General features: G+C 54.5%; 1 protein-coding gene across 1 annotated transcript; it reads right to left on the bottom strand.

Annotated features, from left to right (window-relative positions):
- Positions 1 to 1,773: 1,773 nt before the first annotated feature.
- LOC144722141 (potassium/sodium hyperpolarization-activated cyclic nucleotide-gated channel 2-like) lies at positions 1,774 to 27,669 on the bottom strand. The gene is made up of 10 exons (XM_078600314.1): positions 27,349 to 27,669; positions 26,032 to 26,248; positions 23,922 to 24,128; positions 19,096 to 19,257; positions 8,295 to 8,337; positions 5,618 to 5,793; positions 5,232 to 5,378; positions 4,456 to 4,696; positions 3,551 to 3,715; positions 1,774 to 3,137 (listed from the first exon to the last, which is right to left on the bottom strand). Exons 1-10 carry the CDS (start codon positions 27,591 to 27,593, stop codon positions 1,774 to 1,776), a joined length of 2,967 nt encoding a protein of 988 aa, XP_078456440.1. The 5' UTR covers positions 27,594 to 27,669.
- Between the last annotated feature and the right edge of the window lie 54 nt (positions 27,670 to 27,723).

Raw genomic sequence — 27,723 nt, forward strand, 5'->3', positions numbered from 1 at the left:
CGGCGCGGGGGAGGGCCTCTACCCAGCAGCGGATTAACAAAGGGCTGCGAATGGATCATTTTGAACCTGTAACGCACCTCGCAGTATTCGCTCGCTCGGGAAGAGGGACAATGATTTAGAGGCACGAAGAACCACACACAAGTGGAAAGGCAGCAGCCACGCGGTGAGCTGGCGCCTACAATTGCCCAAGCTCTGCGGTCCTCGAAATATTAAGCTGTCGGCCAATTAATGAGTGCTTGCATGTGCACACCTAGAGAAAACCCACGCGTTTGAGTTGCAAACACTATCCCATACCGAACGGACAGATGGAGTCCACATTTCTCCTGGCGAGCCAGAGATTGTAGCTTCCTCCTCAGCACCCACGGGAAGGGAGTGTCACGAGATCTGCGTGCGATCCACCAACCCTCGCTGCTGCCTCCACAGTGCTGGATCACAGCCAGCCTCGTGCATAGCCACCACCGCCCGGATACATAACTTGAACTTAATTTCAATGTAGAGGTACTTCTTCTGGCAAGTTGACACAGTTCAGTTGCGCATGTTTTTATCGCTGAAATATCCAAGTTGTCAACACTTTGTGACCGCCCTTCCCATATGAATGGACGCACATTGGACATCTACGTGAGTTACCCCCCCCTCCCCCCCGCCGCATGAATTCACAAACGAAGTCACCTTTACAAGGCGGAATGCGAGAGCCTCAAAGTACCGTGCCAGTCACCTGTGCCGCGCAGGTGACTGGTGTGTCTCTGTCTGCACCTCCCTGTGTGTGTTGCGTGTGTGTATCACAGTGTTTCGAGCACTGCGCTGTAATCTCAACCACCTCGGTTTCAACACCAGTGGCAAGTGGCATCTTTAACCATTCCTGAACCTCCCTGCTAGGTCGACTTAGCCTTAAATAACTACTTGCTGCAGTGTATAAACCTTCAGCACTGGGGAGACAAACACGACTGTGACGTAGCGCTGGCTTCACGACTCTCTCTCGTGCATTATGCCGACCTCCTCAATAGCTGCTCGTTAGGGGATCGGTGTTGTTGTGTATCTGTGTGTATGTTGCTTATACTTGCATTCGTGTGTATGTAACTGTGCACACCTGCGTGTGTGTGTGTGTGTCACACTGCACCAAACCCTCCAGCATTGGGGTTCGACTCTTAACTCACGCGCACCAACGCTGCTGCACGGAGGCTGCTTTAGGTTGACTCGGCATAAAAGAGCACAGTAAAAGGTGGTGTCTTCACCACGTCCGCGCCACGGGGAGACAAAGACGGCCTGGCGTGCACACTCGTGCTAGTGACACTGCCCTCAATAAACCCAGCCACCACCTCGCACGGCACACGACGGCATTAAAATCGGCGCGCGCCGACACAGAAAGCCCCCCCCCCCGCCAGTCTCTGCGCCTCACGCAGGGCGCCCCCCCCCCCAGTTACCACCGTCTCTAATGTGCTTTGCTTTTGTCATTGTGATGGGCCACTTGACTCGTGCAAACGAGAATTATCCTGGTCTCTTCGATTTCCCACCGCGATAGGCAAAATACGCTTGGCCATCTTTTGAACAAGATCAAGATGTCATCATCATCATCATCGTGCCCAAAACGTTGTAGATGCCACCCCACCTCGCTAAACGCATTCTGCCATAGGTCGATCCCCGCGGTCTGAACCCCAAATTCATGGCGGATTGGCGGGCGGGACCCCAATCCAGGACCCCGGTCGAGGCCAAAGTCTCTTCCACTGGGAGCAACGTGATGGACGGAGCCCTGGGTTAGAGAACAGGGGTGAAAGGCTAGAGGTTGGAGGGGAGCCGCGCGCGATTGGGGTCTCCCTCGGGGAGAAGGGGGGAGTCCCGCTGGCTCACGGTGGCGGCCCTGAGCAGGACGCCGCGCGGCGGGGGCGGCGCGGCCGCGTGGCCCAGGGGCCCCGGCCGCGCCGGGATCCCGGGGAGGGCCCCGACGCCCGCCCCGATGGCCGGCCCTGCCGCCGGCGTGGGCGGCAGGCTCTCGGAGGAGACCCGGTGGGCCAGCGGGCGGCCTCGCACGCTGGTCCCGCGCGACAGAGGCCACGCGGCCCCGACGGGGCACGCGGGAGACGTGCTCTGAGCGGGGGCGCCGCCCGGGTACGCCGGGGGGCACGGGGAGGCGAGGCCGGCCGCGGCGAGACGGGGCGGCTGCGGGTCGTGGCCCGTCGGCAGGGGCGGGGGAGGGAGGGTCGGCTGCGAGGCCGACAGCACCCTCGAGGGGTCCCTGCCCAGAGCCCCCACCCCGACGGCGGCGGTCGGGGGCCCCCCCGGCGGGTCCCCCCCTTGCATCCCCAGCAGCAGGGTCGTCCCCGGCGCCGGGGCGGCCGTGGCCCCGCCGTGGTGGTGCGGGGGGGCGACGGCGCCGCCCGCGCCCATCGAGGTGGTCGCCATCTGGCGGTGGAGGCTGCCGGGGGCCCCGTGAACCGCGGCCGGGGGACTCTGCACCGGTATGGGGGAGTGGGAGGCACTCTGTGGGGAGCCCACCACCATGGCCGCTGTGGTAGTGGCAGTGGTGGTGGCGGCCTGGGCCTGCTGCTGCTGCTGCGAAGCTTCACCACTCTCTCCATGAGTCCCCACGCCCTGCTGCTGCTGCTGTAGCTGATGCAGCAGCTGCAACTCGTGCTGCAGCTGTTGGTGCTTCTGCAGCTGCTGCTGCAGGAGCATGAGGCCGGTGGTGGAGGAAGACCCAGACACGGAACCTCCGGTGCCGCCACCGCCACTGTCATCGCCGCCGCCGCTGCTACCGCCGCCGCCACCGCTGCTACCGCCGGTAGCCCCCGGCGACTGGGCCACGGGTCCCAGCAAGAATCCGCCGCCGCCGCCGCCGACGACGACTCCTTCTCCCTGTCCTCCTCCCTTCTGGGTGAGCGCGATGGAGACGGACATGGCGGCGCTCGACTGGATGAGCGAGCTGAGCGCCGAGCGCTTGGCCGCCATGGAGGCGCGGCGAGCGGCGGCGCCGTCGGCGGCGGCGGCCTGCAGCGCGAGGGCCTCCTTGAGCTCGTTCTCGCGGTACGTCATCTCGCGGTCGCACTTCACGATCCTCTGGATGATCTCGCTCTCCTTGGTGTTGAATACTCCCGCGTTGAGGTCGTGCTGCACCTTGTGCAGCAGGATCGAGTTCTTCTTGCCTGGAGGTGGCGGGAGGGGAGAGGGGCAAGGGGTAGAAGCAGACGGGGAGGGAGACGTGGCGATGAACAGCGTTGCGCTGAGATCGAGACACGGCGCAATGCACGCAGAGACAGGAATGCACGGAGACGCGTGGAGAAACACAGAGGCGCGGGACACACCGGCGAGCGAATAGTGATCAGCGACACGGAGACACGGAGAGGCGCACACTCGCGTTACTGAGACCCCGCAATCGCATGGGAACATGCAAAGCGTACGGGGAGAGACACAAGAGGTCGCGCAGAACACGCGGGGACGGAGACACACGGAGGCACGGTGGGATCGAAACGCGGACACACAGACGACGAGACGGAGGTGCGCGGAGACACGGTGAGACGAACGGGAGATCCGCGGGGGAGACGCGAGGGCGTCTCACCGATGCGGTCGAGGCGGTCAATGGCGACGGTCTCGAAGGCTCGCCGCATCATGGGGTACTCCTCCAGCACCTCGTTGAAGTGGTCCACGGAGAGCGAGAAGAGGCGGCAGTAGGTGTTGGCGCGCACGCTCGCCGTGCGGCGGCCCTTGGTCAGCAGGCAGATCTCTGCAACGACGCGGAGCGGCGGGGAGGCCGCCGCTGTGAGCCGAGGGAGGGAACTGGGGACGGCTTGGCCACGCGCGCGGCGCGGGGGAACGCTGCACTCGTCAAGTCGTTTGTCGTCAACGGGCTTTTGTTTTGTTTACTTACGCAGATGCCGAGCGCAAGTCCCCGAAGCAACAAATAGCACCATCAAGGTGGTAATGGATACGCGTTATGAACGAGGTTGTTGTTGTTGTTGTTGTTGGTTTAAGAGCTTGGGGGGGGGGGGGGGGGGGGAGAGACGATGGGAGGAGGCAGTGCGAGGGAAGGAGAAAAAACAAAGCACCGTCTGTTCCATCTCGAACATCCCAAGGGCTCCGCCCGGCAGCAGATATACCCCACGCTTCACAATGCGACTTAGCACCCGGCCTCACGACGGGCATTAGTCTACTAATGGGGTGAAGACATAATTGCGGCTGTTGCTGCTGTTGCTGCTGCGTGTAATCCCAATCGAGTCATTGAATTTGCGATGTAATTTTTCAGTATTTGGCAAACTGTGGCCCCGTCGTGATGCTTTTGAAGCACCGCACCCTCTGCGCACATTCACGTTTAGCATGCCCCCCCACCCTCCCCGTCCTCCCCCACCCCCCGCGTTTGTCGTCGTTAACCGGGGCGGCCACGTCGGAGTCGAACGCGGGAAAGGGGAAGGGGGAGGTCGACGCCGTCCCGGGCCGGTAGCCGGAGACCGGGGCGGCGAGCGTTACCTCCGAAGTAGGAGCCGTCAGCGAGCTTCGTCTCCTTGTTGGCCTTGGTGATGATGCTGACGACGCCGTGCTGGATGAAGTACATCTTCTTGCCCACCGTGCCCTCGCGCACGATGAAGTCCGCCGGCTGGAAGACCTCGAAGCGCAGCTTGGTCAGCATGGCCGTCACGAAGTTGGAGTCGGCGTTGGCAAACATCGGCATGGAGGCGACGAGCTTGCGGCAGTTGAAGTTCACGATGGACTGTGCGGTGTTGGGGGGGGGGGGGTGAGAGACGGGAGGCAGGTCAGAGTGGACGGTGGGGGGGGCAGGTGAAAAGAGAGTGGTGGATACAAGGACGGCACCCATGGTGGCGATCGGCTACCCCCCCTCGCCCCTCCTGAGAGCCCTGAATGTGGCTACTTTGTTGATGTCTATCGAGTTGATTTTGTTGCTCGGTACTGTTATTGGCACAGCCGATGATTTACCGTGAAAAAAATAACAAAAGTCGTTAATCAAATCAGATCAGCAGTGTTTCAATTGCGAATGTTTCGTTTTTATTTATGTCGGAGCCCCGGTTTCAAAACCTCGATATTTCAGTACCGCACCACCGCCACCCCCCCCAACCCCCAACGATCACGACGACGATCATCTCGATCGCCACGACGACGGCGATGCTGGCAACGACGATTCCGTTGCCGTCGTGACGATGGCCGTCACGACAGCGACAACGACGGCGATGTTGATTCCGACGACCGCGACGACGACGAGGGTCGTGATCACCACGCCGCCGCCACACCTCTCGGAGCGGCTCGTTGAGCTCCCCCAGGATGTTGTCCTCGTCGAACATCTTGCCCTGATAGCGGTGCTCGTAGTACTCGTGGATGCGCTGCCGCAGCTCCCCCGGCAGCTTGTGGAAGCACATGTACTGCTCCACTTGCTTGTACTGTAGGGACACGACCGGGGGGGGGGGGGCAGGGGCAGCAGGGGGGGGGGGGTTGGTCATAAGGCCTCACTCAGGAAAAACCGCTCTGCTCTACTACCCCAGGTGTCCCTATCCCCAAAGTCCCCCTCCGCCCCCACCCCCACAGAGTCCCCGACCGGCTCCTCCTCAGGTCCCTTACAAGGACCCCCCCCCCGCCCGCCCCCCGATCCCAGCCCCCCCCCCCCCGTCCCACCCCGCACCTTCTCCTGGTACTGTCGGCGCGAGGAGTCGAGCGACTGGATGAGCGCCGTGGCGTGGCCCACGAACATGGCGTAGCACGTGGCGCCCACGATCATGCTGAGCATGGTGAGCCACACGTCGGACATGCCCACGGGAGCCTGCTGGCCGTAGCCGATGCACAGCATGTGGCTCATGGCTGCTCGCCACGGGGAGAATTGTTAGCGTCGTCGTCAGGAGCAGAAGGAGGAGCGAGAGCATCATCAGCAGCAGCAACAACATTGGTATCGTGAGGCGAATCTTAATCATCATCATCAGAGGCAGCAGCATTGGTATCGTGAGGCGAATCTTAGTCATCATCATCAGAGGCAGCAGCATTGGTATCGTGAGGCGAATCTTAGTCATCATCAGAGGCAGCAGCAGCAGTGTCAAGCATTGGCAGAGGACTCGGCAGCATCGGAATAAGCAACAGGAGCACTGTTGTAGCAACAGCAGCAGCAGAAGCAGCAGAAGCAGCATCATTGCCATCATAATCATCAGTAGTCATAAATGCATCAGGATCATCAGAAGAATCATCATCAGCAGCAGAAGCCAAGGCAGTATCAGCAGCCGTGACATCAGGAGCAGTTTCAGCAACAGGACTGATTGCATCGCTTGGGTTAAGTTATACCACCACTGTCCTCAGCGGCAAAGACAAAGATTCCCCTTTGGGGCTGTCCATAAATGACGTAACGCGATTTTGGACGATTTTTGACCCCCCCCCTCGTCACACGGCGTCACGAAAAGTCAGACCACCCCTCAAATATGACGTCACAGCTCTTCCTCCCCCCCCCCCCAAAAAAATGAAACATGATTCAAATCGTCATTGTAGTGCGTATTTAATGTGGCGCTGCACTCTGATGTTGTAGGAGAAAACACGTATTAAAAAAGAGGCGTTGGAAAGCTTAAATGTAGCATCAAATTTACTTGAAAATATTCAACGTCTAACTAAAACTGCAGATGTTCAAAATATGATATTGACCACAGGCCATCCCTTACTTCAAATCTAGATTGACATTCTTTTATAATCATAAAATATTAAAAGTAATTATAACTATAAAAAATACTTGAAACTTTGTAGTAGAACGAAGCAAAATGGAGAGTACAATTATAACAATCACATATTCATTCCACAGAATGAAAAGCCCTGGTAGAATTGTTATAACAAGAATTGTTATAACAATTCTATATTTATTTAAAGTTGAGCATTTTGATGTGACGTCACATTTCTCACCCCCCCCCCCTCGTCATACATCGTCACAAATGTCTGACCCCCCCCCTCTAGGTGCGTGACGTCATTTATGGACGGACCCTTTAATAGACTGCTGGGGAAAGTGCTGTTAGTGAGAAGCGATTAAGGTCGGACAGGCGCACGAGGGAGTGGGTGGCCACCACCGCGCTCGGCCGTCTTTGTCTCCCCAATGCTAACATTTAGACATCGCACCAGGTATCTCATTTAAGGCTGAGTCAACTTAGTGGACGCCCAGAACTGGTTCAGATGCTCGTCGCTGTTATTGGCCGTGAGCGGGATTCGAACCTCGGGGCGCTGGGGTTCGTCACGCGGCGCGCTAACCACTACGCCACCGCTCCCCCACACCACAACTAACCACCACCATCCACAACAACAACGACGACAACAACAACATCGCCAAGGTAAACAAACAGAGCAACCAGACAAACACCACCTCCTACAAACACCACCGGTAGCAGCTGCAGAGTCACCAACACCGCCTCCTCTTTCCACTGAGATGGTGCGTGCGTGTGCGCGTGTGTGTCTGTGTGTGTGCACGGATTACAAAGACAAAGATCCCCCGTGTAGCCCGCGCAGACTGCTGGGGCAAGTGCTGTTAGCGAGTAGCACCTACTCTGAAGGCGGGTACGGCACACGAGGGGGTGGGCGCTCACCAGCACCACGCCCGGACGCCTTTGTCTCCCCAGTGCTGATGTTTAATACACACCGCACCAGGTACTCATTTAAGTCCTCCGAGGCCCAGGGGTCCCGAGGCGCATGCGGTGGCTCTTCAAGGACTGCTTCGTGAAATGTATTTACTCGTGTTCGCGTTGCATTGCGGCTCTTTAAATAATGAGCAAAAATGCATCATTGAGGTGTTTGGGTTTAGATCGCGTCAACATCTAAATGTGTCGTTAAACAAAACGTGCCAATTCGTTACTATCTCAGCACAGCGCTTGTGCGTTGGAGAGTAAACCCACGACATTGACAATCTAAAAACCGCCACGTTTCGCCGGTAACAACAACAACAACCAGCCTCATCAGGCGACAGCTCTTCTCCTTACTTTGGTTGCCGACCGCTGCCCGAGGCCATGCTCAGAACCGGTAAAAAAAGTCGCCACTGATGCTACGGGGAGTGGTGGCGCAGTGGTTAGCGCTCTCAATTCCCGCTCACGGACATCGTTGGTGGTGAATATTTGAATCGGTCCTGGGTCCTCCGCGAGGTCGACTCATCCGTAAATGTGTGCATGGTGCGGGGTGTACAAACATCAAGCGTTGGAGATACAAAGGCGGCCGGGCGTGGCACCCACTCGTGTGTCATGATGACTTTCATAGGCGCTCGCTCACGGCCCTTGCCCCAACTTTCTTTTGAGGCTATACGGGGATCTTTGTTGTCTTTATGTGTGTATGTGGTGCACGCTGGCCTCTACCTTTGAAGAGGGAGTTTGTGTACTGGATCTCCCAGGTAACGTTCTGCATGGGAGAGAAGTATGGGGTAGAGAGACAAAGACACAGACACACAGGGAGACAGAGAGACACAAGGAGACGTGGACAGAGACACAGGGAGACGGAGACAAAGACACAGAGAGACAGAGAGACAGAAATACAAAGACAGGGAGACAGAAACAGATACAGAGACACATGAAGACAGAGACACAGAGAGACGGAGACACAGAGACAGAGACACAGAGAGACAGAAATACAAAGACAGGGAGACAGAGACATAGGGAGACAGAAACAGATACAGAGACACAGAGACACAGAGAGACAGAAATACAAAGACAGGGAGACAGAAACAGATACAGAGACACATGAAGACAGAGACACAGAGAGACGGAGACACAGAGACAGAGACACAGAGAGACAGAAATACAAAGACAGGGAGACAGAGACATAGGGAGACAGAAACAGATACAGAGACACAGAGAGACAGAAACATATAGACACAGAGACACAGGGACACAGAGACACAGGGAGACAGACACAGGGAGACACAGAGACACAGGGAGACAGACAGGGAGACACAGAGACACAGACACAGAGAGACAGAGACACAGAGAGACAGAGGCACAGGAAGACAGAGACACAGAGACACAGGAAGACACAGACACAGAGAAACAGAGCCGCAGAGAGGCAGAAACAGAGATACAAAAACACAGACACAGACACACAGGGAGACAGAGACGCAGCGAGAAAGAGACACAGGGAGACGAAGACAGAGAGACAGAGACACATACACAGAGAGACACGCACAGAGAGACAGAGAGGCAGAGACACAGAGAGACGGAGACACAGGGAGACAGAGGCACAGAGACACAGAGAGACGGAGACAGAGAGACAGACCGAGATAGACACAGAAGAGACACACAGACACACATCGACAGGCACACACACATAAAAGCGCATAAACAAAAGATCACATCGAGTTTGGCACTGCATTCAGCTGAACCCAGCTCTGAAAATATACAGAATCAGAATCTTTATTCATCATGGAGGAATCCGATTCGCTATAAAGCTCTTTTTCACAGATGTCCAGTAGGGGCGGGTCAGAACGCTACAACAACAAACATTACGCAAACACGATAGGAGTGCAAAGTATAGGAAGAGTAAACAAACCACTTTAAATAAATATACAAATAAAACTAAACGATATATGTTTTAATCTTACCAGTTAAGGCCCACTGAGCTATCGTCTTCTTTTTCAGAAGCGACCTGCCTATCACAAACGATAGCTCAGCGAAGTGGCTTATCACGTGGACATGTGTAGCAGCAAACTAAAGTGAGTACTCCAAACGCACGTCGACTCAAAATGGGCCATTGCCCGAAACGTCGCCTAATATATATGTATATAGGTGTTCATGTTAAGGCCGCTCACACTGTTGTTGTTGACAAATGTGTTGATGTTGTTGTTGTGTTGTTGTTGTCTGTGCTTGTGCACCCACTGCCAAAGCGGCAACAGTATCAGCATCACCAAGTGGTTAATGCTACCATACAATCATAATAATATGAAATAATAATTCATGATCATGAATATAAGGAATGGTTTCCCTGCCATGCGACAAACGCCTCGACAGCGCCAGCCCGTGTGGGCAAGAGGCGGCCAAAGGGACCTCACCACCCACACCGTGCAGAGTCCTTTGACACAGGGTGGTGCACTGCTCACTGCGAGAGTTTTAAACAAAAGGAAGCGTCTTCATCTTGCGAGATAACGCCAGAGGCGGGGGGGGCACCGTGAGAAGGAGGAGGGGGCTACCGTGTCCCACCCTAGAACCTCAGCCACATCCCGAAGAACGCAGCAGCTGCTGCTCGCGAACAAAGTGGAACAACGTGGACGTCTGGAAGAAACGCCTCCTCATTACAGACCCGCACATCATCGCACCACCTCCTCCTGGCTCTGACATTCCTCCTCCTCCTCCTCGAAGACGCTGGCCTAACCATCTCATTCACTAAGTCACTCGCCCGCCCACCCATCCACCCACTCACTCAATCACTTAGCTACTCATCCACCCGCTCGCCCACCCACTCACTCACCACTGGTGCAATCAACAATTGCACCAAAACGTCAACAGGCCGATGGGCAAAACATCTCCCCAATAAATGGAACATTAAAGACACGAGCCACGGTCGTGCGACTGTGGCCATGCAACCCAAACTATGGACCACACATGAACCCCACTGTTGGTCTCTCTCTGCTGAAGCCTCCTCGTCGTGGCCAGCAGCAGCAGACCTCGACATTGACGTCGATAGCTCCTGAACATCATTGCTGCCGCCACCACCACCACACAAGAATGGACTCCACTGCTGGATGAAGGTGTGGCGTAGTGCGTGAGGCACGCCCATTAAGCTGGAGGGAGAAGCTCGTGTTTTTGGGCGCAGTCCTTTGTGTGGAGCCGGGAGCCACCACAGCGTGGGGAAAGGTTTTGAGGGGGAGGGAATCTCAGACCATTTATAGTCGGACCTCTCACGTGATTGGCCCAGGGACTAAACAATGGGCTGAGCAGCACTATAAAACGAGCACCCGACTCGTCCGTGGGAGCTCAACTCAGAAGCAGCAGCAGCGGTGGTGGCAGCATTTCTCCACCGCCCCCCCCCCCCCAGTAGTGTCTGGGCAAGCTCCCACCCTTAAGCAGCGACGTGAGTGAGGACCGGGAGATCTTCACTGTAAGTGGAAGTTGAGGGCTGTCTCCCACTCCACGGAATATAGATTGTATAGGGTAAACGTTAAGGTGACATTAGTAGTATTGTTGTTATCTGTTTCCAGCGGCCGACCTGGGGATTAAACCGGGGCATGACGGGAGCGGCAGGAGCGGGGAACCAAGCCGGCTGCAGCCTGGCACCGGCGGAGCGTGGAGACTGGTGCCATCTGGTCCCATCTGGGTGGCTGTTTGGCTGGCTGTGGACATCTCCCACTGCTCGAAGACGGGATAAGCTCGAGGCACGAGCTGCCCGCTGCGAGGGGTGGAAGCCCCTGAGCAGGAACACGGGGCACTGTGTAAAGCAGAGTTGCGTGTGGGAGAGTAGGGGAGCTGTATGCCCGCCCCTGCCCCCCGAAGCTTCTGTGTGATAGTCTCGCGAAGGCGTTAGGAACACGAGGTGTGATTGCATGTGTGTGGGTGGTTTTCTGCTGCTTCTTATTCGTTTGATTTTCTGTGGTAGCCTGCTACCAGGCTATAACTCCTCTGCTTGGGGTGGTTGGTGTCGGCTCGTGTAGAAATAAAAGCTGACATCCCTAACAGCCAGGTCTCTGAGTGGTCTAACACCAACTCGACGCAATACACCCCAGCCGCCAGCCCTCCGTGGAAAGGCTACGTGACAGAAGGCCCCCCACTCCGCCTCTCCCCACGCTGTGGGTCGTGCGGGAGTCCGCGCCGAGTGAATTGTTGACGGCTCGGGGCGTCAGCCGTGACACCGCGTGGGCGCGTCTCCGGGACGGCGTCACACAACGCAGGGACTGGGGAGTCCAACTCGCTCCTTGTGGAATGAATGGCAATGCGACAGAGACGGCAGTGCGAGGGACGGGAGGATGAGGCGGTGCGGGTGGCGTGTGGGGAGCGGTGGCGCAACGGTTCGCGCAACAGGCTATTATCCCGGCGGCTCGAGTTCGATTTCTGCTCGCGACCATTAACAGTGGTGGAGATTTGATTTGGTCCTGGGCCTCCCCTATGTCGACTCGGCTTTAAGTGATTACCTGGTGCGCTGGTGAGACCAAGGCGGCCGGGCGTGGTGTTGGCCACCCACCCTCTCGTGTGCCTCGGTGCCGGCATTCGTAGGAGCTGCTCTCTAGCGGCACTCGCCGCCTCTGTCAAGGCTACACGGGGGGGGGGGGGAGTCTTTGTCTTCGTGGTTGGAGGGGCGGCTATCGTAGTATGACGCTTGATAATTTGGGTCGAGTGGTGGGGTTACTCCTCCTCGTGCTCCGTGTATCCTCCCACACGTGTTGGGTAATTAATTGGTCGGTAACACCTTTATATCTAGAGAGCCGCAGAGCCGGGGGGGACTTGGTGCTGGCTCCGCGCGTGGCTGCTGCTTCCTCGCTCGTCTGTGGCTCCTCGGGGATTGTGACAAAAAAAAGATGCAATTTGCATGAACGACGACGGCGCTGCTAAATATAAAACGACACCACGAGGTATATAAAAAGACTTAACACTACACCGCTAGAGCTGAAGACGAGGTGACTTGGTGATAGTGTGAATGTGGTGGAGTGGGTGGTGCAGGATGGGTGGTGTGGGTGGAGTGGTGTCAGTGGTGTGGGTGGTGACGTGGTGTGGATGGAGTGGTGAGTGTGGGGTGGGTGGAGTGGTGTCAGTAGAGTAGCTAGCGTGGTGTGGGTGGTGTGGATAACAATACATTGTATGTATCGTGTGGATTAAGTGATATGAAATTGTGGTGGTGTGATACACACTGCACGGTGTGTGATATGTATGTATCTTGAACTTCTTTGGCACCGTACATTGCCAAACGCACTAAACGGAGGTGCGATTACAGTGCTGTTGGCTACGATGTGTGGTGTGCTGTGTTTTTTTAAATGTACGGCACATTGTGTGGCAGTGTGGTGTGCGTCATGGGGTCGGATATGGGTGGGGTGTGTACTATGTGATGAATGGTCTGATTTTGTATCGTGTGCTATGGATCATGTGGTGTTATGAGCCGTGTGCTATGCTATGGGTGGGCTGTTAATGGCAGTGTGGGGTGCTATGAATGGCGTGCTATGAATGGGATGGATGTTATGAGCTAGCTGCAGTGAATGGCGTGCTATGAGTAGTGTCCTATGAATGGCGTGCTTTGAGTGGCGTGTTATTAATGGTGTGCAGTCAACGGATTGCTATGAGTGGTGTGCTATGAATGGGATGTTATGAGCTGGCTACTGTGAGTGATGCACTGTATTAGGCTGCGGTTTCACCATTTTACTTCAACTCCCACCACTAATGGAAGAGACGCGACCTCCTTAATAATTGACGCCTTTCTCCCCACCTCCCCCCTTTTTCCCCTCCATGGGCCCATCCCCACACAGTCCCAGCAGCCTACTAACTCACAGGGTTCTAGTTCAACTCCAGACCCAAACAACCAGCACAGATGACTGTGGGTGAATGCTCAGGCCACGTGGTTGTTGCCCCAATGCAGCCTCCGCTCAGTGGGAGGTCGCTCCTTCTCCTCTGCTGCCCATACCCCCCAAGATCTGGAATGTTCTTTCCCTGGCCATCCGTGCTGTCGACTCCATGTCCATGCTCAGGCCCAGGCTCTATACCTTCCTCTTCTCTTCCTGACTGATTACACTGTGTAACACATTTTTTTCCTGGGTAGTAAGTGTTATTTCCTAATTGCTTATGCCTCAAATGTACATAAATGGCTATTATTCCCCGCAAACTTTGCTTTTGTGACCAGGACAGTGATATTTTGAAATGTACCTATTTTCCAGAACATTCCAGATAGATTTAATGCTGAGTAAACTTGGAGTAACTTCTAGAACATTCTAGAACTTTCCAGTAATATAAATAGTAGTATAAATACAGAGGCCTTAAGCCCACCAGTTCAGTTTAGTTCCAGCTACCTAAGTGCATGCATATCTGCATTTTTCTGAAATGGCATCAAGAGGCTGCAAGCATCCGGCAGATGTGTTTTGCTATGTCTGCGGCCAATTTATCAAGACAAGAGTGAAAAAGTACTCTGTGGAAGCAATTTTAAAATGTTTTACAATTTGAAATGTTATTGAAAAAATATATCATATACGAAAAATGTTGCGAGAATCTCTTACACATTAGTCATGGGTGAAATAAATGTATTTTTGTAGGATGGTACAGAGGGGAAAAGAGAGCCATGAAGTTTGCTATCCCAAGAATTTGGCGGGAACCCACTGACCACTCAAGCAACTGCATGGTGGACCCTTCCAAACGTCGGACTGGCAATAATGCACCTGCTATCACGTATCCGGACCTTCCTTCATCCATCGCCCCGGTGCCATACTGCCATGAGCTCCCCATACCCACTCCTCCGGAGAGAGAGCAGCCGTCTTTAGAAGAGAGAAGCAAGTCAGAGAGCGAGGAAGACGTTGTAGATCCAAATGACAATTTCAGAGGTGGAGCTGAGGAGAGAAATCCATGCTACCCCAACCAAAAATACCTCAACGACTTGATCATATATCTTGGTTTCACTAAGTCCAATGCCGAGCTTTTGACATCTAGGCTCAAGCAGTGGAACTTGTTGGATAAAAGTGTGCAAGTCGCAGATCTGAGGAAGCATCAAACTTTTTGCAGCTTCTTCACCCGTCAAGATGGGCTCTGCTTCTCCCACTGACCAGTCTGTTCGAGGCAATCGGAATCGCCTGTAACCAGAATGAGTGGCGCCTCTTCATTGACAGCTCATCCAGGAGCCTCAAAACCGTGCTGTTCCATAATGGTAACAAGTAAGCATCTCTTCCCCTGGCTCACTCGGTGCACCTCAAAGATAATTACAACAGCATCAAGACCTTGCTGGATGCCTTGAAGTATGATGAGTATAGCTGGGAGGTCGTCGGAGACTTCAAAATGGTGGCATCCCTGATGGGTCTCCAAGGCGGTTTTACCAAGTTTCCCTGTTTTCTTTGCCTTTGGGACAGCAGAGAAACCAATGCGCACTATCACAGGCGGGACTGGCCACAGCAGACCGAGTTTTCTGTGGGGAGGAACAACGTCAAGTGGGAGCCACTGGTGGACCCCCGGAAAGTGCTGATGCCACCACTGCACATCAAATTGGGCCTTATGAAACCATTTATCAGAGCTGTAGATAAGGAGTTGGCAGCCTTCAAGTACCTTCAAGACTTCATCCCTAAGCTGTCTGAGGCAAAGGTCAAAGCCATTGTTTTCGTCGGACCACAGATGAAGAAGATCCTGGAGTGCAATGAATTCCCCAAGAAGCTCACTAATAAGGAGAAAGCGGCTTGGAACAGCTTTGTCGCAATGGTTCGTGGCTTCCTGGGCAATCACAAGGTCGAAAACTAAGTGGAGCTGGTTGAGACTCTGGTGAAGAACTACGGCACAATGGGTTGTCGGATGTCCCTCAAAGTCCATGTCCTTGATGCTCATCTTGATAAATTCAAGGAGAACATGGGAGCGAACTCGGAGGAGCAAGGCGAGCACTTCCATCAAGATATACTGGACTTTGAACGCCGCTACCAAGGACAGTATAACGAGAACATGATGAGAGACTACATTTGGAGGCTGATTCGTGAAAGTGATTTACAGTATAATCGTAAATCTCGAAAAACTACTCGCTTCTAAATCTTTTGAAATCATTTTTGTATTACGTTAGTATAAATACATGTTAATTTTGATTCATATTATGTTTTTTTATGACTTTATGTGAACTAAAAGACACCAAATTGTCCTGTTTTCTAATAAAAAATAGGTATATTTCAAAATATCACTGTCCTGGTCACAAAAGCAAAGTTTGTGGGGACTAATAGCCATTTTCTATACTTTTTAGACATAAGCAATTACGAAATAACACTTACTACCCAGGAACAAAAATTGTGTTCCATAGTGTTATGTCTCCCATAGACTTGCATAAAGACCTATAGACTTGCACAGACCCATAAATTCACACCGAGACTCATAGGCTCGCACAGAGACCCACAAACTCACATGGAGACCCATATACCCACACCGAGACACATAGACCCCTACTGCCTCTTTCTATAAAATAAAGGCAGCCAGCGCGTTTGTATGGCGTCTTGCAATGCAGTCACATTGAGTTAGATGTTGCTACATAAACTCACATTGTACCGCAGTGCATTTCATCATCCTTAGAGGGAGGTTAAATCGACGACTGTACCACTTTGTGGATGGACTGGCCCCCTGCAGCCCCCCCCAACCCTTCCAACCTTGGGAATGTGGAATTGCGACTTGGTTGGGGTAAGTTTAGTGGCCTGCACCCTGCTTGGCTTTGACGCGAAACGTGGGTTTCAGAGGATCGTGTTCATATCCGCGTCTGTTTGTTTGGTTGTTATTTTTGTTGTCTTACCCCCCTCCGGCCCCACGGCCCCTGACGCATGAACCAAAATTAGCATCACGGTGACGGCTGCCTCAATCCGGCAACACACGGCCCTCACCCCAGCCCTGGCCTCAATCCGGCAACACACGGCCCTCACCCCAGCCCTGGCCTCAATCCGGCAACACACGGCCCTCGCCCCAGCCCTGGCCTCAATCCGGCAGCGCGCGGCCCTCGCCCCAGCCCTGGCCTCAATCCGGCAACACACGGCCCTCGCCCCAGCCCTGGCCTCAATCCGGCAACACACAGCCCTCACCCCAGCCCTGGCCTCAATCTGGCAACACACGGCCCTCACCCCAGCCCTGGCCTCAATCCGGCAACACACGGCCCTCACCCCAGCCCTGGCCTCAATCCGGCAGCACACGGCCCTCACCCCAGCCCTGGCCTCAATCCGGCAGCACACGGCCCTCACCCCAGCCCTGGCCTCAATCCGGCAACACACAGCCCTCGCCCCAGCCCTGGCCTCAATCCGGCAACACACGGCCCTCACCCCAGCCCTGGCCTCAATCCGGCAACACACGGCCCTCGCCCCAGCCCTGGCCTCAATCCGGCAGCACACGGCCCTCACCCCAGCCCTGGCCTCAATCCGGCAACACACGGCCCTCACCCCACCCTGGCCTCAATCCGGCAGCGCGCGGCCCTCGCCCCAGCCCTGGCCTCAATCCGGCAACACACGGCCCTCGCCCCAGCCCTGGCCTCAATCCGGCAGCACACGGCCCTCACCCCAGCCCTGGCCTCAATCTGGCAACACACGGCCCTCACCCCAGCTCTGGCCTCAATCCGGCAACGCGGGTCCAGCGGCGGAGCCTCTTGCCGCCTTCGTTGTCATGGAGGTTCAGCGGTTCAACATTCCAGCGGCCGCCCTAGTAAATACTTCGGTTGTATTTGCCGTTATAATACTACGACTTGCATTGACCAGCCTGGTAAATACTGCGGTTGTATTCACCGTTATAATACTACGACTTGCAGTGACCACCCTGGTAAATACTGCGGTTGTATTTGCCGTTATAATACTACGACTTACAGTGACCACCCTGGTAAATAATGTGGTTGTATTTGCCGTTATAATACTACGACTTACAGTGACCACCCTGGTAAATACTGCGGTTGTATTTGCCGTTATAATACTACAACTTGCAGTGACCACCCTGGTAAAAACTGCGGTTGTATTCGCCGTTATAATACTACGACACGCCGTAGTATGATTACCATGGCCCGTCGTAGTGTTATTAATTTTACCCATAGGCTTTTACTACCGATGTTATGGTTGCTACTTGGTGTGGGTGGTCGTCGTGTAGGCATCGTACCTAGAGGCTCGAACCCAAAGTAAATTAATTATGAACTCTATTATTATGATTTATGCTTCTAATTTGCCGCTCATCTCAAAGTCTTTCCCAGTGACCGCCATGGACACGTCTTGACCATACGCAGACAAATTCATGGCAACTTATCACACAGACTCGGCTTTTGTTCTCCTAATTTACTAACAAATATCTCAAACTTCCAACTCCAAAAAGACTAGTATAGTGAACAGTAAAGTTTATAAAAATTAAGACTTATGTATACAAAAAAAATGGAAACTCCATACAATTAGCGTAGTCGAACGTGAGTGAACGTGGTGACTGTGTGAGAGAGTGCAAGTGTGTGTAGTCCTGACTCTCCCCTAGGTCGACTAAGCCTCAAATGAGTACCTGGTGCGGTGTGAAGTAAACATCGCCACAAAGATGGTCGGGTGTGGTGCTGGACACCCACCCCCTCGTGTGCCATTCCGGCCTTCATCGGTGCTACCCGCTAACAGCACTTGCCCCATCAGTCTGTTAAGGCTACACGGGGGATCTTTGTCTTTATTCTCCTTCCTGTTCTGCATTGGTTCCCTCTGGGCTTCTCAGGATCGCTCTCACAGCCAACAACAAAAAACGTCCCAAAGTAGCAGGACCCTCCTGAAAACATAATCTGAATCTGTATTTATAATAGAGGAGGAATCCGATGAGCTATAAAGCTCTTTTTCACAGATGTCCAGTGAAACGAGTCTCGAGGCTTTCCTGGGTGAACACGTGCAGCCTCGGTGCCTTGCCCTTCGCAGTCTGAATGAGCCCAAGTGAGTCGATGGAAAAGAGCAAGTCCATGAATCTCCTGCCTCAACCGCTTGCCAACAACGCACCTCGATTTCCTCCAAGCTGCAGCAACAACAGCGGTGATGAATAATTAACGATCGTAATAAACTCGCCCTGCCTATTTGTGGGTTACTCAATGCACTTAACACACGGACACAGACACACAGAGTTACAGACAAAAAAACAAAGATCCCCCGTGTAGCCATAATAGACTGTTGGGGTGTTAGCGATTAGCACCTATGAAGGCCGGCACTGTGGCACACAAGGGGATGGGTGGCCAACAACCACGCCCGGCCGCCTTTGTCTCCCCTAGTGGCGATGTTTACAAACCGCACCAGGTATTTATTTGAGGCTGAGTCGACCTAGGGGAGGCCCATGACCAGTTTGGATAATCGTCACTGGTGTTGGCCGTGAGAGGGAATCGAACCCGGGCCGCCGGGTTTGTAGAGCAGCGCGCTAACCGCTACACTACCGCTCCAAAGACAAAGGTCCCCCGTATGGCCTTAACAAACTGTTGGGGCAAGTGCTGTTAGCGCTCCCCACGCACACACATGCACCTGCAAACACATACACACACCTGCACACACACACGCACCTGCATGCCGTTGAGCGCCACCCAGCAATCCTTGGGGAAGTCCTGCAGCATGGGCACGAGGAACTGCAGACAGCCGTCCCAGTGGCACAGTAGCAGCATCATCCCGATCAGGTTGAAGATCCGCATCACGGCGCTCGCCAGGTCGTACGTCATGTGGAAGATCTGCCAGATGCAGGGGGAGGGGTGGGGGTGTACAAAGATAAGTGTCTAACACCCGCTGGCAGGAGGTCACGGGACAGATCCAGGTGCCATGGGTCGACTCACTGAGATGACTGGCCGATGCACCACCTGTGCCCCCTACTGTGCCAACTTGCTGTGGTTTAGCCACCCGGCGCTCCGCTCATTGTTGTGACGTTCACTCCTCCGCTCTCCGTTGTTGTTGGAGGGCGACTGCCTCCAACTGCCCAGTAGCGTCCTTCACGAGCCTCCTCAAAAGAGGCCGATCTTGACACCGCTGGTACCAGTCATCGGCAAGTCCACTCAGCTCCACATTCTATTGTACCACATCACTCCATTTCTTCTCTAGCCCATGCCACGCCCGTTTACCCCCCTCTATCTGGCCGAACAAAAGCTGTTTAGGCACGCGGTGGCTGGGCACGCGGGCTACATGACCCAGCCAACGCAGCCTTGCCAACCAGAGGAGCTCACCGATGGGACGTTGTCCAGATCTTTCAAGGATTTGTAGCCCCTCACACAATTCAGCCTGGTTAAACCCAGGATAGATCATAGGCAGGCCAGCCTAAATGTTTCTAACCAACGAAGATGTTCCATGAGGGGGTTCCACGTTTCGCAAGCGTAGAGAAGGGAGGGCATGACTGTGGCCGAGAAGACCTGAAGCTTCGTGTGGAGCGACAGACCAGGTAGCTTCAACACAGTGTTATGCAACCGAGGAAAAGATAATGTCCCTCGATTTGGAGTAAGACCTCTGCTGTCAAACCGGAGCCAGTCATAAGCACACTGCCCAGGCATGGGAAACTCTCCACTCTCTTCACAACTGCCCCATCACCAATTGGGAGTTGTGGGGGTGGAGTATCTGATGGTACAAAATAATCAGACAGGTGCTTAGTTTTGGTGGGGCTGAGATGGTAAGGCCCCACCTCTTAGTCGCGCACTCCAGGTTCAGCAGCAGTACCTCCAACTCCTCTGAGTGAGCAGAAATTTCCAGATCATCAACATATGTAACATGATTGACCAAAAGGGAGCCATCTTTTGACTGCACCCTTCTGGTACAGACATCGAAAGCTTCACAAACTACGTGGTCGAAAGAGATTTTGAATAATGTGAGAGCCAGAGGACATCTCTGTTGCACCCCAAGGTGAACAGGGAATGGCTCCGACTCCCAGCTACGTAGTTTTACCCGGGCCTGCTCACCATCATGAAGGTCCTTAATGATTGTGAGCAGAGAGTCAGGGACTCTGAAAGCACGAAGAACAACTCGGAGCCCAGGCCTACTGATGGTATCATCGGCCTTGACCAGGTTAATAAAGCAGAGATGTAGGTCTTGTTGTAATTCTCTACACCTCTGCTGTAGCAGACGGACAGAAAATGTGGCATCTGTCTAGGACCGCCCTTTCCTGATATCACGCTGGGTCTCCGCAAGCCTCTCCTCAGCGTGCCTAGCAATGCGATGTTGAATAATCCTTGCCAGGACCTTTCCCGGCACACTGAGCAGGGAGATGCCCCTGTAGTGGTTAGTCTGTGCGGTTCCCCTTCTTAAAGAGGGGGGCCACCAGGGCATCCTTCCAATCCTGCGGAACTCGTTCAGTGGTCCAGACTGTTATTATGATGGCATGTAGGACAGTCTGTGCACAAACGGCCTTCAGTACTTCCTCAACAGATGGCACCTCGGCCAGCCACTCACAGGGGGTGAATACTTCTACTTCTGGGGGTCGGAGATTGGATCACCGTTCTTTCACCTAATGATGGTGCTAGGTGTGGTGCTGCAAGTTACTTTTTTGATGGGATTAAACAGTAATGTGTGATCACGGGCCACTGAGGCAGATTCCAGCCGCAAGCGATGATGAAATTCTCGCTTGCAACTTTCATCAGCTAGCTGAGACCAAGCCACTATCCGTTTGAATGGGGTCCTGGGTGTACACCCACCACCGGAGTGGAAATATGGCAGGCGCATCTTACAGATGACAAGTCGATAGTCAGTGGGCAGATCAGCTCCACGATAGGTCCTGGTGTCAAGGACATGGGCCTGTATCTGCTGTTCCGTCACTATATAGTCCAGCAGATGTTCTTGCTTGGACCCGGCATGCATCCATGATGTTACGTGGATGTGCCGATGCTGGAACAGCGTGTTGGTAATTACAAGACCATGGGCTGCACGAAAGTCTAGCAGCCTCCTACCCTTGATATTGAGCTGATCTGGCCCATGCCTTCCAATCACTCCAGACCAGGTGCCAGCACCATGACCAACTCGGGCATTAAGTCACCCAACAGGATGACTCTATCCCGAGGGGCCACTTTAGCTAGCACCTGTGACAGGGGGTCATAGAAGACATCTGACTCATAGGCCTTGCCTGCATCCCTCCACTGATGTCCATCTTTGGTGGGGGCATAAGTAATCATAACCACCACTCCTCGCCTCTGGTTGATGGGAAGGTGAGCCCAAAGAACAGCTTCCCACACCTCACCGCCACGCTCCCATGCCCCCTTCATTATTTTCCCACGCGTCTCTCTGTCTCACTGTCTCCACGTGTCTCTGTCTCCCTGTCTACCCCACGTGTCTCTGTCTACCCCACGTGTCTCTCTGTCTCCCTGTCTCCACGTGTCTCTCTGTCTCCCTGTCTCCTCCCACGTGTCTCTGTCTCCCTGTCTCCCCCACGTGTCTCTGTCTCCCCCACGTGTTGCCACGGAATGCGTCGCGCCTGCACGGAGAGGCGTTAATGAGTGCGAGGGCACGCGCCTCCTCCCCCCCTCCCCTCCACCCCCCCGCCTCTCACCCACTTGGGGTAATTGGCTCCACGGAATGACGCGAGGGATTACTCACCCGTCTCTCCACCCCCTCCCTCCATCTACATCTTCCTATCTCCCTTCATCTCAATCTCCCTCTCTAATGATGATAATAATAACACTGTGTAACAAAAAAGATGTGTTCCTGGGTAGTCAGTGTTATTTCCTAATTGCTTATGCCTCAAAGGTACAGAAAATAGCGATTATTCCCCATAAACTTTGCTTTTGTGACCAACACAAAAGCAAAGTTAATAATATACTCCATTAATAACACTGTGTCACACTTTTTTTGTTCCTGGGTAGTCGGTGTTATTTCCTAATTGCTTATGCCTCAAAAGTACAGAAAATGGCTATTATTCCCCATAAACTTTTATTTTGTGACCAGGACAATGATGTTGAAATTTTCCTATTTAAATGAGAAAACGTGTGAATTTGTGTCTTTCTTTCACATACAGTCCTGGTCACAAAAGCAACGTTTGTGGGGAATAATAGTCATTTTCTATACTTTGTAGGCATAAGCAATTAATAAAAATAACACTTAGTACCCAGGGACAAAATTGTGATACATAGTCTAATTATTAAATCATACTTACTTTGGCGGCGATATGTTAACTACCTTGCCTGGTATACAGGAGGTCGTGTGTTCGATCTCGACCCTGGTGCCTTCTGTATATTTGGAGTTTGCGTGTCTCTCTCCCCGTAGTCGCATGGATTTTTCTCCGGGTCCTCCACATTTAGAATCAACATCACGCGTTTAGAGTATTTGGCTGCTATACATTTCCACGTGATAAGCCACTTCGTTGAGCTATCATTTGTGATGACCAGGTCGCTTCTGACGAAGAGTCACATAGTTCAGTGGGCCTCAGCTGCTACGATAAATATCGTTTTTAATTTCAGTTCATAATGCTTACTCATCCAGGATGGGTTTTAATTTTGTTTATGTTTTCAGCCGATGAACCATGATGACATCATGGGACCTGTCTTGCCAATATCAAAATATAAGAATTGGTTTTACCCTTTCTGGCAATAAAATAGGAGATGATGAGAAGGAATCGTGTCTGCATTAACCACACATACTTGTGGTGAACATGCAAACAAAAACATCTTAACACCTTCTGTTTCATTGCCAGAAAAGGTAAAATCAATTCTTATGTGGACGATGATGAGTCGTGTTTGTTTATTATTCCCTTGGGTGGAGGAGACCCCACACCTTGCGCAAGGGGGCAACGCTCTATCCCCGTGCAGACGTAATAAACAGAATGGCGATTAGTCCACTTGCTGTACTGCCTTCTCCTAGCAAGTCAGGGTACGGCTCCTCCTCAACGCCCACCGTTAGGGAGGGAGTCCCACAGCATATCCGTGTGATCCACCAACCCTAGCTGCTGCATCCAGTGCTCGGTGACAGGCCACGTGCATAGCCACCACCAAACTCCCCAAACTCCATTTCCCTCCATACACAGAGAGGTGTGCAGACAGGTCCACGCACAGGCGAGTGTACAAAGACAAAGGTCCCCCGTATAGCCTGAACAGATGATTGGGGCAAGTCCTGTTCACAAGTATCTATGAAGGCCGGCACGCCACACGAGGGGGTGGGTATCAGCACCACGCCCGACCGCCTTTGTCTTCCCTAGTGGCGAGGTTTACACATCGCACCAGGTACTCATTTGAGGTGGAGTCGACCTAGGGGGGAGGCCGAAGACCGCTTCAGATAATCGCCACCGGTGTTGGCCGCGAGTGGGGAACCGAACTCGGGTTGCCGGGTTCGTAGTGCGGCGTGCTAACCGCTGCGCCACCGCTCCTCGCTGGCGAATGCACGCACACAGGCGAGTTGACGTGCACACCCAGGTGAGTGCATCGGCGCTCACCTCCTCCCACTGGTGGATGTATCGGATGAGGCGGGAGAGTCGCAGCAGCCGCAGCAGGCTCAGGATCTTGGCGAAGCGCACGATGCGCAGGGCACGCGCCGTCTTGTACACGTCCGAGTCGAACCCCCGCTGCACGATCAGGTAGATGTAGTCCACCGGGATGGACGACAGGAAGTCCACCAGGAACCACGTGCGCAGGTACTTCCTCTGCATTGGCGGACGTGCGCACGGGCGCACGGAACGGATGGACGGACAGGGGGATGGACGGATGAGACGCGCAGGGAACGGACGCACGGACGGAGCGATGGATGGATAATCAGATGGACAGACAGATGACATATAAACAGACAGATGGACAAACAGACAGTGTGATGGAGAGACAGACCGACTGGCAGATGAATAGACGGATAGGTACATGAACAGATGGACACTCAGACAGGCAGACAGATTGACACATGGATGAATGAATGATCAGATGGACAGACGGACAGAGACGCAGACAGACGGGAGAGATGGATGGGCAGACAAACAAATGGACAGAAAGACAGTCAAACCGACGGATATACAGGCAGATGATGACATTCATGAATGTGGAACTTCTTTCGCACCGTACGTAGCCATCCGTGCTAATCGGGGGTGGTCACGCAGAGGGCGGCGGACGCTGTGATGAGACTGCGGATTCGCGGTTGTCACTGCCGCGTCATTCTCGCGGTGTCATTTCTATCCTTCCATGAAAATCAATCTTAAAATACATGAACACAGAAAGAGAAGCATACATAGATAGAGACAGACAGCAGACGGACAACTACAACATTAATAGATAAGAAAACGATACAGAGATCCCCCGTATAGCCTTTAAATGACTGCTCGGGCAAGTGCGGTTAAGCGAGCACCTATGAAGGCTGGCACGGCACAGGAGGCTAGCACCATCTCACCCGGCCGCCTTCGTCTCCCCAGTGCTGATGTTTATCCACCACACCAGGTACTCATTTTAAAGGCTGAGTCGACCTAGGGGAGGCCCAGGATCGGTTCAATTATTCGCTGTCACTGTTATTGGTTTGCGAGCGGGAATCGAACTTGGCTTGCCGGGTTTGTAGCGAAGTGGTGAGCACCACCGCTCCCCATATTTTGCGACACGCAGACGGACAGAGACACAAAGACAAAGATCTCCCGTGTAGTCTGAGTAGACTGTTGGGGCAAGTGCTGTTCGCAAGGAGCACCTATGAAGGCCGATACGGCACACGATGCGGTGGGTGGCCAACACCACGCCCGACCGCCTTTGTCTCCCCAGTGGCGATGTTTACACACCGCGCCAGGTACTCATTTGAGGCTGAGTCGACCTAGGGGAGGCCCACGACCGATTCAGATAATCGTCACTGGTGTTGGGCAGTCTCGGGTCGCCGGGTTCGTAGCGCATGGCGCTAACTGCGACACTACCGCTCATCATACGCACACACACACAATGCAGCATGACTAATAGTAATGGTTATGTTTGCAGATGGCAGCGTTATTCGGGACATTGCAGTGGAGTTGGTAACGAGCTGTGCGCGGACAAGCGCTCGGGGAAGGCAGAAGCCAGAAAGCGGCACGACAGCGCCGACCCTTGCCCGAGCTCCGTCGTCCTTACACGTTGACGATTTGCATTCGGATGTGTGGCCAAAGTCAATTTTAACGTGGGAGGAAAACACCCAGGGGGGAGGGGGGGGGGTGTGGAGAAACCCCCCACACGTGCGAGGGGGCGCCACGCTCTTTACCATCCGCAACGGATACAGGTGGAATCAACAACAACAACAGGCGAAGACATGGCACGTGGACATGAAGCCAGCGACGTAACGGCGCGCGGGAGACGGGGAACAAATTGACGCGGAGCGCGATCGATCGTCGAGTGTTTGAGGCACGCCGAGCATGGGCACGGCTCCGCCACCCTCCCTCCACCCCGGGGCAGCCGGGGAGAGACACGGACGCAGATCGCTCTCGACTTGTCGCTCCAATCACAACAACAACAACCAAACGATTGAGCAGGGGCAGCAGCAGTTGCACGAGCAGGGGCAGCAGCAGTTGCACGTGGCGAGGGGCGGGGGGGCAGCAGTGGGAGCAACAAGGGCAGCACCTTGATCTTGCGCGGGTCCAGGATGATGTCGGTGTTGTCCTCCACCACGATGCCCGTGCGGAAGTTGAGGACGAGGTCGACGAGGAAGAATGTGTCGGAGACGACGTTGAAGATGATCCACGGCGTGGTGGTCTCCTCCTTGATGAAGGTGATGCCCACGGGGATGATGATGAGGTTCCCCACCATGAGCAGCAGCATCGTCAGGTCCCAGTAGAAGCTGCGGAGACAGGGATAGAGAGATTCCGTGTGGCCCCGCGTTGGTTGTTGTTGTTGTTGTTGGTGGCGGAAAGTGCTGAGCAGGCGATGAGAAGCCCCCGCACCGCGCACGAGCGGGGTGCTGCCACCAGCGCTACCCTCGGCCACCTTTGTCTCCCCCACGCTGATGTTTACCCCACCCCCCTCGAGGTACCCATTGGTTAGTAATTTTAGGGCCGAGTAGACCTACGGGATGCCCAGGTAATTGTTGTTAACATTGCCACCGATGTCGTGGCTGGGGATTGAACTCGGTCGGCTGGGCTCGTCCCCCCTGGGGCGCGGCGGTTGGCGCAGTGCGCTAACCGCGGCGCCACCGCTCCACCCACGTGGAAGAAGGCTCTCACGTAACCGGACCCCCCACGAGGATTGACCCCACGTGAGGGTTTGGGTAAGTGTTAGTCCAGGGCCACTGCAGTGTGTCCCCGTGTCTCAGTGTCCCCCTGTCCCCATGTCCCCCTGTCCCAGTGTCCCCCTGTTCCGTGTGTCTGTGTCCCCGTGTCTCCATGTCCCTGTGTCTCCCTGTTCCCCTATACCCGTGTGTCCGTGTCCCCGTATCTCCGTGTCCCCAAATCCCCGTGTCTCCCTGTCTCCCTGTCCCCGTATCCCTCTGTCTCAGTGTCCCCCTGTCCCCGTGTCCCAGTGTGTCCCTGTTCCCGTGTGTCTGTGTCCCCGTGTCTCAGTGTCCCCATATCCCCGTGTCTCCCTGTCCCCGTGTCCCCCTGTCCCAGTGTGTCCCTGTTCCCGTGTGTCTGTGTCCCCGTGTATCCGTGTCTCCCTGTCCCCCTGTTCCCCTATCCTCGTGTGCCCCTGTCCTCATGTCTTCCCCTGCCTCCCTGTCTCCGTCCCCGTGTCTCCGTGTCCCCATATCCCTCTGTCCCAGTGTCTCCCTGTCCCCGTATCCCTCTGTCCCCGTGTCTCTGTGTCCCCATATCCCCGTGTCTCCCTGTCCCCGTATCCCTCTGTCCCAGTGTCTCCGTGTGCCCCTATCCCCGTGTGTCTGTGTCCCAGTGTCTCCGTGTCACCCGTGTCCCCCGGGTCTGAGCCAGACCCGTGGTCCCGCACCGGAAGTCGCTGTAGGGGTGGATGATCCAGAGGCCGGCCAGCTTGACCCGCTCCTGCTCGCGCTCCACCGCCTTCTGGCTGCCGAACATGCGCAGCGAGAACTTGTTCACGCCGGGCTGCAGCATCGTGCTGAACTGCCTCTGCATGAAGCTCGCCTGGCTGCCCCGCGTCTCCCCGATCCCCTCGTCGCCCACCCCACCGGGACCCCCGATTCCGACCCCGACCCCTCCGGGGGTCCCAGACATCCCCTGAGTTACACCGCCTCCTCCGCCACCCGGCGCGCAGAGGATTTGCTCTCCGCTGTCTGCCTTGAGAAACGCCACGGAGGGGTGTCGAACCTGGAGGGGTGGGGGGGGGGAAGAAGGTTGGAAGGGG

Source organism: Lampetra planeri, chromosome 13 (assembly GCF_965212315.1).
Source record: "Lampetra planeri chromosome 13, kcLamPlan1.2.h2, whole genome shotgun sequence".
In the NCBI taxonomy this organism is placed as follows: Eukaryota; Metazoa; Chordata; class Hyperoartia; order Petromyzontiformes; family Petromyzontidae; genus Lampetra; species Lampetra planeri.

Coding starts and splice junctions, on each gene's coding strand:
- LOC144722141 (XM_078600314.1), bottom strand. CDS start 27,593: ATGTCTGGGACCCCCGGAGGGGTCGGGGTCGGAATCGGGGGTCCCGGT. Junction 26,249..27,348: donor CACCCCTACAGCGACTTCCG/GTGCGGGACCAC, acceptor CTGTCTCCGCAG/CTTCTACTGGGACCTGACGA. Junction 4,697..5,231: donor TCAACGAGCCGCTCCGAGAG/GTGTGGCGGCGG, acceptor AACACCGCACAG/TCCATCGTGAACTTCAACTG.